At 42.8% G+C, this 11,803-nt stretch overlaps 1 protein-coding gene across 1 annotated transcript in view; it reads left to right on the top strand.

Annotated features, from left to right (window-relative positions):
• The window catches only part of HOOK3 (hook microtubule tethering protein 3), a 79,958-nt gene extending 71,039 nt beyond the window's left edge, over positions 1 to 8,919 (top strand). The window contains exons 18-22 of the mRNA XM_052661314.1: positions 2,008 to 2,090; positions 3,132 to 3,232; positions 4,409 to 4,513; positions 5,227 to 5,298; positions 8,459 to 8,919. Coding sequence (XP_052517274.1) covers positions 2,008 to 2,090; positions 3,132 to 3,232; positions 4,409 to 4,513; positions 5,227 to 5,298; positions 8,459 to 8,599 — 502 coding nt within the window. The 3' untranslated portion in view covers positions 8,600 to 8,919. The remainder of the gene's footprint in view (positions 1 to 2,007; positions 2,091 to 3,131; positions 3,233 to 4,408; positions 4,514 to 5,226; positions 5,299 to 8,458) is intronic.
• The last annotated feature ends 2,884 nt before the right edge of the window (positions 8,920 to 11,803 follow it).

An 11,803-nucleotide genomic window follows, 5' to 3' on the forward strand; every position in this document is an offset into this window, starting at 1 on the left:
GGATGATTCAAGCACGTGACATTTATTAACGCCCCTGCTGATCTGATGGGAGGCAGGGCTCAGGTGTGGATGTGACCAGCAGGGAGCGGCCGTAAATACAGATGAAGCTTCCTCGCTGGCTGCTCATCTCCTGCTGTGCCGCCTGGTTCCTAACCGGCCACGGACTGGTACCAGCCTGTGGCCCCGGGTTTGGGGGTCTCCTGGTCTGAAGGGTCATCTGCACCCAAGGTCCTTGAATCAAACCAGTTGCTGGATTAGGACCGTGTAACTCAGTCGGTAAAGAATCTGCCTGCAGTGCAGGAGACCTGGGTTCAATCCCTGGGTTGGGAAGATCCCCTGGAGAAGGAAATGGCAACTCACTCCAATATCCTTGCCTGGAAAATCTCATGGACAGAAGAGCCTGGTGGGCTGCAGTCCATGGGGTCGCAAAGAGTCAGGCACGACTGAGCGACTAACACTCTCACGTGAGCTTCCAGAGTTTTCTGTCTTCACAGTAGTATTTATGGTCCCAGGTAGGACTGTGTGACCCTCCAGATCAGGAGGCAGAAGTGTTTCCTATAAGAACAGAGAGCAGTTGCTTTAGGTTCTGCAGACCATGGTCTGAGCCACAGCCACTTAGCTGTGGTTCGAAGGCAGCCGTGGATAGTATATAAACCAGTGCTCTGACTGTGTCCCCAAAGCTTTCTACCCTGAAACCGGCCACAGGCTGAATTTGGCCCCTCGCACTGCACTCTGCCAGCTCTGGAGCCTGTGGCCAGCTGAACCTTCCTTTTTATATAAATGTTTTGAAGTATCATTAAGCTTGTCACAGTAGCAGCTTTTCAAACGCTTGCATTGCAAGCATACCCAAACATGACTTTTTAATCTAGAAGATTCCATTTTAAAATACGACATTTGTTTTCTCATGAAGAAGTGTTTGTCCCTCTTTATCGGAGGTTGACAATGTTAGGCGTGTTTTGTGATTTCTCTCACACCTAGTATCAACTTGAGTCCTTCTCTCTGTCGTACCCTGGCCGAACTCTGTCCTTACAGATGTTGAGTGTGGGTGCCCATGGGTTGCCAGCCTGGTGGAGTGTTCCATTGGTGGGCTGTGGTGAACCAGACACCCTGGGTGCCACAGAGCTCGTGTGCTTGTCCTGCAGGGATTGGAAAGAATTCTCCGGGCTGGCAGTTTGCTGCATGCTGTCCGTTTTCTTCTTCAACGTGGGGAAAGCGAGTGCTCCGAGCCACTGACACTTGGTAGCAAGTCTAACCCTGGGCAGTTCTTAAACTTCTAGAACAGCACCTGTCACCTCCCAGCCACTGGGAGGTTACCTGCAGGGAGAATTTTATGCTGAAGTCTGTCCTTTTGTCATTTCCCACCCCTTTGTTGCAGAAAATAGAATACCTGTTGTTTCATAAAACTACTGTCTGACCATGGTTCTGTATTCAGTCATTTACATGGTGAAAGTCTTCATCAAAAACACCTTATTAGTGAAGGGGAGGCCTGTATTTAGTTCCCCATGGCTCCCATGACAAATTAGCACAAGCTGCAAGGGGAAAAACAGGTCTTGACAGTAGTATTTACAGTCCCAGACTCTGCGGCCCTCAGGATCAGGAATCAGAAACGTTTTTTATAAGGAACAGAAAGCAATGGCTTTAGGTTTTACAAACCATAGTCTGTGTCACAACCACTGAGTTCTGGTTTGAGAGCAACTGTAGACAGTATGTAAACCAAGGCTCTGTGTCCTAACGGCTTTCTACGCAGAAACGGGCCACGGGCTGAACTCGGCCCCCCGGGCTGAAGGTTTATCTGAAAGGATGGCTGCTATCTCACACTCTGGGATTTTTGTCTCTATGTTTTAGTCGTGTAGAAAATATTAATATGCTTATGTTGGTTAAGTCTTTGCATCTTTGTTTCATAGCATTTGTGTGCTATATGCTACTGTACCCTAAGAATAAAGAACTTACATCTTTCAAGTGAAGAAAGTACAGTAGTAGGTGACAGAGTTACATATTTTGTTACAGAGAGAAGCTGCATGAAGCCAACAACGAGCTGCAGAAGAAGAGGGCCATCATCGAAGACCTTGAGCCAAGATTTAACAACAGCTGTGAGTTTTTCCTGATTATCAGTTTTCAGTTGGTTCGCCATGCATTACCCTCGTAATAATAAGTTTATGTAAAATTTTGTTTTTTTAGAAATAGGCCCTATTATATTTTCTAGCAATTAAGGAATGTGCCCTGTTCACAGAAAGCACAGAAAGAGTGTGTGTGTGTGTGTGTGTGTGTGTGTGTGTGTGTGTATGGTCATCTATACATTAGTGCTTAGATTTCTAATTCCATTGTGATTTTCCCTTAACTATGAATGCTAATGTGTATTTTATGAAATCATTTTCGTAGTGCAGTTGCAGTATGTCAGCCAGACTTTTTTTACTTTTGTCGATATTTGCACATGTAGGTAACTTGACTTTATCAGTTCTTTTGTGTGGAGGTGGGAGCAATACAGACTTTTACTTCTTTCATGTTGTGAAATATACATAACATAAAAATGACCGTTTTAACCATTTTTAAGTATACAGTTAAGTGACATATAAGTACATTTTCAGTGTCATACAGCCACTGTCTATCTCTCAAACTTGTTCATCTGCCTAAACTGAAACTCTCTACTAATTAAACACCCACTCCACGCCTCCTCTCTTCCCAGCCCCTGGTCTCCTTCATTCTGCTTTCAGTCCCTTGCACTTGGCTCTTGTATACAACTCGTATAAGTGGAATCATACAATATTTGTCCTTTTTTTTCTGGCTTATTTCACTGCACATAATGGCTTTCATTTTCACTTGGTATAATGCCTCCATGCTGTAGCGTGTATCAGGATTGAAGCTGAATAATATTCAACTATTTGTATACATAGACCACATTTTGTTATCCCTTGAGCCTTCAATGAATGCTTTTTATAATTTGTGTACTTCCATAGTGTAGTTTTTATTTCTAAGAAAAGCTTTCTGTTAAAAAAAAAAAAAGATTGTGAATTTTTAAAAAGAAAATTACATTTAAGAATAGACCAAACAGTCTCTCAAAGCTGTTAAACTATTTACTGTTTTGTCAGTTGAAGTATTTTTAAAGTTGTTATGGTCTACTATCTCATCAATAGCCTTAAAAATTGAAGAATTACAAGAAGCTTTACGGAAGAAAGAGGAGGAGATGAAGCAAATGGAAGAACGGTACAAGAAGTACCTGGAGAAAGCCAAAAGCGTAAGTGTGAGTCGGCGGGTCTCACTGCTTTCCGATCGTGGTTCAGTGACATCTTGTGATACACGCCTGAACCATGACCTCTCAGACCACAAGGAGACCGGACCAAAAGTGCCCGAGCAGGAGGCAGTGACCGAAACGTGCCCCAGCCCCGGGCTACTTCCGATTATCAAGAGGAAAGCACCTTTCCATGTAGGAGAGGAGGGACAGTCCTCACCTCGCCTAATAGTTCACGTTAGCTGCGTGAGCAACCCCCCTGGTGGTCCAGCCGTTAGGACTCCACACTTCCAAGGCCGGGGGGCGTGGGTTCCTTCTCTGGTCAGGGAACTAAGATCCCACATGCCGCACTGTGCGGCCAAAACAAAAAGATGAGCTGCACGCCCTAGGAGGACCAACCTCTGCCTCCCGAAGAACCTCAGCTATGGTCAGCCTGAATCTAAACTGGCTTCTGGGCCTAGCTGGCAGTTCCCAGGGAGAATGAGGTTACTGGAACCAGTTAAATAAATTACCTTTAGAAAGTCATCAGATAAATCCAGATTTGGGGATGAAAATCCATGTTATGAAAAGTAGAAATAGCCACTAGAGTGGAGGGGGAGCCTAAGAAGTCTGTGTTAAAAGAAATGCGGTTTCACTGTTCTGCTCTTTCCAGTGTTCTGTAGACTTGATCATTTCTCTGCAGGCTTGACTGGTTTTGATAGTAAAACTGTTGGGCCAAAAAGACCCTTCCCGGAAGCGCGCAGGTGTCCCAGCTAGACTTGTGTCCCCCGCCCAAGTACAAACCCCAGCCTCTGGCAGAGGAGACGATCACAGTGACTGGCATGTGGACATCGAGTCCCGCTCCCTGCTCACACACCTGGTCAGAGGCAGAGGCCCCTGAATCAAGTCAGAGGACCAGAAAGGGGAAGACTGCCATCAGTCGCGTCTACTGTACTGTGGTTGATGAATTTTAATTCAGAATTACTTCTTGTAATGGACTCTTTCACTTAATTTTAAATTTTTCTATAATTAAAAGTTGTAACAACAGAACATCATTTCATACATTCAAATTTTAATGTATCCTCATGAGATAGTTTTGGACTCTCATAACGTTTATCTTTTTTTTTTTTAATAACTGCTGCCGTAGATGTTACACACTGTAGATTTGAGACTTAAATTGTTTTCTTTTATTCCTTTTTGCAGGTTATCCGTACTTTAGATCCTAAACAAAATCAAGGAGCAGCACCAGAAATACAAGCTCTTAAAAATCAGCTCCAGGAGCGGGACCGGCAGTTCCATTCATTGGAGGTAGTTTACTATAATGTGATAAGACATTTGATTTTTTAATTTTGATTCTAGAAGCCTTGCTGTGTACAGTCTCCACATCTGTAAGGCACAGTTACCAAAGTCTGTGGATGCCTAAGTCCCTTGTAGACAGTAGTGAATGTGGTTATTTGCATACAGTCTCTGCACATCATCCATGTGCTCTAAACCATCTCCAGATTAGTTATGCAAGGTCTTCCCTGGTTGCTCAGGCAGTAACGAATCTGCCTGCAATGTAATACCTAATGCAGTATAAATGCTTTGGATTGTGTTTTTTTCTATTTTGGAATATATGGCTTTTTGTTTGCTTTTGTCATTGTTTAGTCGCTAAGTTATGTCCAACTCTTTGTGACCCCTGACCTCATGGATTGTAGCCCCCCAGGCTCCTCTGTCCATGGAATCTCTCAGGCAAGAACACTGGAGTGGGTTGCCGTTTCCTTCTCCAGGGGAGCTTCCCGACCAAGGGATGGAACCCGTGTTTCTTGCCTTAGCAAGAGGGTTCTTTACTACTGAGCCACCTGGGAAGCCCTGTGTTTACTGTTTGGGCCTGGAGTGGGTTGACTCTGTGGATGTGGACCCTGTGGATATAGAGGGCCAGCTGCACAGCTGTGACCATGGATTTAGAGGGGCATGAACTAGGTTTTTACTAATGTTGAATGTTTTTCATGTTTACATGCTTACATGTGCTTGCTTTTTAGAAAGAATATGAGAAAACAAAGAGTCAAAGAGAGATGGAAGAGAAATACATTGTCAGTGCCTGGTACAACATGGTAAGAAAATAACACGTCAAAGCACTTTGCAAAGTTCAGTGAATATGTATTATTTGTTATACTCCTTTTAGTGTAGAAGTCCTTCTACCGAATGAATCTGAAAAGTAATTGCCATCCTGACACACTAACAAAACCCTAACGCTGATCTTAGGGCCGGACAGCAGATACGAGAACCCCCCATAAACGGGGTTAGAACACTGTGGGCACTGTCCTGAAGGATGGAAAAGTTTCTCTCTCTCAGAACCGTTTGTCCTTGGGCATAGTGACTTCAGTCATATCTAAACACAGATGGACTAGGTTTTTTTTGTGGGACTGTTTCACTGGCTTTGCAGGACTGGTTCTTATAACAAAGATAGTTTAATTGTCTCACAGGGTTTGGTAAATGTTCAGTGTGGGACCCTGAACAAATGCAGGCTTTGAAATTGAATTTTCCAATACACAAAAAATGTACGTATGGCAGGGGGAAATAAATGCTCACCAGCATTTTGACTTTCAGTAAGATTTTTCCAGATACGAAGAGCTATGGATTTTGACAAATGCTGTACTTTTCTTCAATGTTTTTTTTCCTAGACCTTTTCGTCTTCTTTTTAATAACTTTTATTATTTCCTTTCGGGCTGCGTTGGGTCTTTGTTGCGGTGTGGGCTCTTCTCTGGCTGCAGTGCAGGGGGTGGGGGGCTCTCTGTAGTTGGGGTGTGCAGGCTTCTTACTGCCGTGGCTTCTCTTGTTGGGAGCACCGACTCTAGGGCCCGTGGGCTCAGCAGTTGCCGTTCCCGGGCTCTAGAGCACAAACTCGGCGGTTGTGGCACACGGGCTGAGTTGCCCCACAGCATGTGGGATCTCCCCAGACCAGGGATCGAGCCCATGTCTCCTGCATTGACAGGCGGATTCTTTACCACTGAGCCAACCAGGGCAGCCCTTCTTTTTCTTGTTCTTCTTCCCAACACGACTACTTTTGCCCTTTTAAGATGTGAGTTTAGTTGCCTGAGACAGATTCCTTCCCCCATATCCATTTGACCCTGTAGTTGGGTTCATAACACAATACCATTTTACAATTATAATTGTAAATTATACCATTTTACAGTTACAGTTGGTACTGTGTCTTAAAGGTTAGTGTTCCAGGTCTGCTAATAGTGTGATTTGAGCTTTTGTCAGAAATTCACACAATTTTATGCCATGTCCACATTTATATTTATTTGCCTTGGTTAAAGCTACATATTTAAGATTTTATCCCAGTTTTAAAAAAGAAAAGAGGGAATCTTACTGGGTTTATGGTACTGCTACTGTTAATATAGATTAATTGAAAATAAAATGTAAAAAAAATAAGAAAAAACTGTATATAAGGGAGGTCTCTGGGAACTGGTCCTGACTCCACCCGTGCTATTTTCTCTCTGTCCTCCGTCAGGGTTAGTTAGCAGCAGCCTTGGACCTCGGTTCCTCAGTCCTTACTAGTAATTTCATGTAGCTGATTGATTTTTATGACTTCGCATATTATGGAACCAAACTGATTTACTCCGTGATATGGTATTAAAGAAGAATCCTATTGATAGTTTTCAACTCCACAGAGAATGAAGGGATATCTCCCAGTAGGATCTCACAAGTTACGTTCAGATAAGATAGCTGAGAAAGTTTCATAGGGCTTCCCTGGTGGCTTAGTGGTAAAGAATCCACCTGCCAGTGCAGGAGACGAGGATTCAATCCCTGGGCTGGGAAGATCCCCTGGAGAAGGAAATGGCAGCCCACTCTAGTATTCTTGCCTAGAGAATTCCATGAACAGAGGAGCCTGGTGGGCTACAGTCCATGGAGTCACAAAGAGTCGATGTAACTAAGTGATTAAAGCAACAACAACAACAAAAACTTCATAAATACATTCAGAAAGTTCTGCATCTCAGACAACTGAAATGGAAATGAAGGTGATGAGTAGCTTAGTACCTGGTGAAAGGTATTAAGTATCTCAGAGAATGGTCTTGTGATGGATCCTGAGATCTTAAACATTGTGTCAAGAAGTTGTTTCGATTATGAAAGTTTTTTTTAAAAAAAGGTATATTTTAAATAAAATATAGTTATTAATATATTAGGCAAATCAATAGGTTAAATATTACCAATAGATATTTGTCCATTTTCTTCAGATCCTTAAATGGTTTAGTTTCAAACTGAGTGGAAAGCACATCCTGGATTTTCTCATTGGGAAAATGGAGGATGTTGTGTCCTTGGGCCTACCTAAAACGCTGAGCCCTGACCCCTGTTTCTGTGGAGCTGACTGGTGATGGGAGGTGTATCTCGTCTTCTGTGCTGGTTGCCCAGCTCCTCTGGGCGTCTCTCTGCCTCTCCTTCTGGCCCTGGTCCTTCCAGCTCCTTGTCGCCAACGTCCGCTTGCTCCCATCGTCTTGTCTGCAGTCACTGGCGAGAGGAGCCAGCCGCCCTCGGCTCCTCCCGTTTCTCTGGCCAGGGTTCTCTCCAGCTCATTCCATGAGCACCGAGGCCATCTTTCCGCATCTGCTCAGAGTGCTCACTGTTGCCTCCTCCCAGTTTAGAGAGGGCCGCAGCCTGCCTCCCTCCTGTTTGGAGGTCCTGGGCCTGGTGGGTGGGCTCCTCTCCAGTCCTCAGGAAAGCCCCCTGCGCTCAGTGGGCCCTCTGTCGGGGGCCGTCAAGAGCTTCCCTTAACTTGAGAACGCAAGTCTGCCTGGGAAGAAAAGCAGCACGGTGGTATGTATTGCACCTGGTGTGACTCTCCGCCTTCACAAAGGACAAGTGCTGTGTGGTCTTCGGTTCTACCTGAACCCTGTGATTTCCGTTCCCCCACCTGAATCAGCTGCTACCAATCAACTGCCCTTTTTCTGCCGTGGAAAATCACTTTATACATCTGATCTGAAAGGGAAGGGTGTATGATTTTGTGTGGGTGATGTAATTCCAAAGATCCATCTCTTATTATCTACCATCTGGATTATTTGTAAATTCAGAAAATTCAGCCTTCATTTCTCCACAGGAAGATTTGTACCTAATTGTTGGAACTAAAATGTGTCTAAGACCTTAATCTGTAATGAAGAGAACTGCAGATTAAATCGTGCCTTTTGACCCCACGTAACAGATTCTTCATGATTGTTTTCCCCTGTGAAAGTGTGTTCCCCTGTTTTCTGATGATTTCTTTTCCCTGTGATGTAGGGGATGACTCTGCACAAAAAGGCGGCTGAAGACAGGCTTGCTAGCACAGGGTCGGGGCAGTCGTTCCTGGCGAGGCAGAGGCAGGCCACCAGCACACGGAGGTCTTACCCGGGCCACGTCCAGCCGGCCACCGCAAGGTAGACGAGTCCCGCCGCTGGGATAAAAACACCCGCGTTCAACACACACTTCTGTTACATGTCACGGCGTTTCAGGAAATTCAGCCCGCTTGTATTTCGTCTCTATTTTATGTTACCGTTTAGTCGTGTCTCATTTGAGGACTTTCTCTTCTGTATCTATGATGCTTTAGTTTCTCAGTCGTTTATTTTGTAGTCTTGTTAGTTCCTTTTAATGTGCCAGAACCTTTTTAAATGCCCAATTAAACGTGTTGTGTATTAGTGTAGTGCTTTTCTTTGTACGAAAATGTCCTTTCCCCAACGGTGTAGGCTTTGTAATGAATTAGATTTTCTGCCAATAATTGATATACAATTTATATTCTTTATCGTGCCTCTGTGTTACCATGCTTTCTAAGAATGTCTTTGTTTAAAGGGAATTAATCTTTTTATGATGTATTAATCTGTGTTTTCAATTGTTTTCCAAATGCACTTCAAATAACTTACATATTTACTATATAAAATGGTTGGCAAGTGCACTTTTTGCAAAGACATAAATACTTCGGCAGAGGTGCTAATCAGCTCTCACCCAAGGCACCTGAGAGAATTATTTAGAGGGGAAAAACGAGTTTTCACATTGTTTTATAGGAAATTAAATTTGTCTGAAGATTTGGAAACTATTTTTAAAACATAAATAGAATTTCATTATTTCCTGCTATATTGTTTGCTGGCAGAAGTGAATGTGTTGGTTAGGCTATTCTGGGAGAAGTTACAGAAGAAAAAAAATCAGGCAGTACATTCTTTTTTTTTTTTTCTTGTTTTGGAATACCACAGTAACTGAGGATCAGATTCTAGCAATGGGGATAACACTGAATTTCAACCACCTTCCACGTCTAAATGATTTATTTTTTATATACTTACAAGTCACAGGTAGCCTTACCTTCGGGGTAATTTCCTTGCTGACTTGCACCTCATTTGTCTTACTTATTCCTTAATATAGACCCTTGTGTTTCTTACTAAATCCTAATACTTAACATCTTAATATCAGTCATTAAGATCAGTAAGTGACTTCCTGCGTGTGACGTTTATGACAGGTCTCTTTCTTAATTCTGTGGACGAGTCTAAGAATTTGCTGCTGAGCAGATTCTCTCTCGGGTATTTGGTTGCCCCAAAGTGCTTTACATTTGTTGACAGATTATAAACTGTTTATTTACATTGATGAATGGCTGTCAAGTAACAGAGATTGTGCGGCACTTTGGCTGTATAAGGTGCTATATAAATGCAAAATATCACTCATTTGAACATGAAATGTCTCTGGCTCGCTTTCCATATTGGCTTAAATATTTGGCCCCAAATTATATTAAATATATTCCCCTCCAGCCTTTCTTTTGCACCACAGCCCATTTTTTAAAAGCAAAAATTTACTGAAATTAGGTTGATCGTTTGGTTTTGGTTTTAGATAGGTTACCTATTAAGAGGATTGTATTTCTTGTACTTGCTGTTTGGAAGTTCAGGTTTCATTTAGTTTTGTATATTAAATATAAATGAGTAACTTTAAGTCAAGCTAAATGTAGTTAAGAATTTTCAGAAACTATATTTGGATGTCTGATTTTAAATCCTTATTTCCTTTTTTTAAGAAAATGGACCTAAAATTATTTTAGGTGTTTTCATTTGTCCTCGGAAACTGTACCTAAAGAAAGGCATTAGAAAGTGTGCAGGAATGACTCCATGCGTTGAGCTAATTTTTTACATTAAGTACAGAAGTCTGAGCTCAGTGTGACTGCCTGCACCTGGTAAGAAGAAAAGCGGGAGGACTTAGCAGTGAAGGTCAGAACCATGTGAGTAGGTGCATCTTGGGGCTTCCGGAGGCTGGGCAGACCCAAGCCCATAGAATGTTTTGACAATAAAAGATTAAAATCTAAGATGGTTCAGCCTCGCTCACCCCACCACTTCCATCCCCTCATTTCACAAATTAGAGAGCGGATCCAGCTGTTTTAAAATAAGGCATGAACACTAACCTTGGTAAAAATTGAAACTGGTAAATACACCTGCAGAATAAGATAGACCAAAACCAGAGTCTCTGAGCTGTTTCTTAGTGGATTCTATCCCATGAGATAAGGAGTTGTCATTTTAATTCTCTGTTTGCTAGCCCCGTCCTGGCCTCCTACCCACCTGCTTACCCAGATCTGTTTCTCTACATGGGAAAGAGCCAAGCTCCTGGAAGGGAATTTTCATCCCATTTTTCTTCAGCATCCCATTATTTTGGTGTTTACATTCATGACCTTCGCTCACCTTTACAGTATCCTGAAGTTTTAACATATTGCTTTCATTCCAGAGCAGGAATTTTATTTCTGAACATTCTGTGATGTTTTTTGAAAAGCAGGAGTAAACTGCACTGTCCCAGTAAGAACCCTATTTCCTTGGCCCAGCTTTTGGGCAGGGTTTTATGAATTGCTCTTTCCTCAGTGATGATTGTTAATCTCCAGGAGGTCTGCCAACGCTCGGTCTCTCTGCAGGTTGCAAGACACTGGGTGCCTTAGGTAGACGGGAGCTGGGCTGGGCTGTGCTGGACGGATGCCCATGTGCAGTGGCTCCCTGAAGCCTGCGCTCTCTGGGGCAGTGGAGCCGGTCCTGACGCACCACAGAGTCAGCACAGAGTTACTGCATTAAGGGTGGGGCGAGGCATCACCCCAGGTCTGAATTCTTCTAAATAAAAACACTATTTTCTGTTTTCCTTCTAACCAGGGTGAGAAAATACAAAGTTAATAATTAAAGACCACAAAAGCTTAAGTTTTATATTCTGCAGTGTGTATTTAACAAGTTTGTAATGGGGGAGAAAATCCAGCAAATATTACAATTTACCACATCTTTAAAAGAGAATAAAAAATTGAGTTGTACATATCTTACAAGAACTCATACAAACTCCATCATATCTTTTTAGTATTTGTCTGATTACCTAATAACCAAGAAAAAAAGAAGTCTCAAAATAAAGGCTCTGTTTTCTTTTTTTTTTATTTGGCCACACCACGTGGCATGTGGGATCTTAGTTTCCCGACCAGGGATCAAACCCGTGTCCTCTGCGTTGGGAGCAGGAGAGTCTTAACCACTGGCCCACCAGGGTAGTCCCAAGGCTCCTTTTTCTAAACACTAATCAGGATTGGATTATTTCTGTTTGATAAAACTGGCTAGTGAGATGATTCATTATAATAAGGATGATATTCTCAGCTGTTGTTTT

Source organism: Budorcas taxicolor, chromosome 24 (genome assembly GCF_023091745.1).
Source record: "Budorcas taxicolor isolate Tak-1 chromosome 24, Takin1.1, whole genome shotgun sequence".
Classification (NCBI taxonomy): domain Eukaryota; kingdom Metazoa; phylum Chordata; class Mammalia; order Artiodactyla; family Bovidae; genus Budorcas; species Budorcas taxicolor.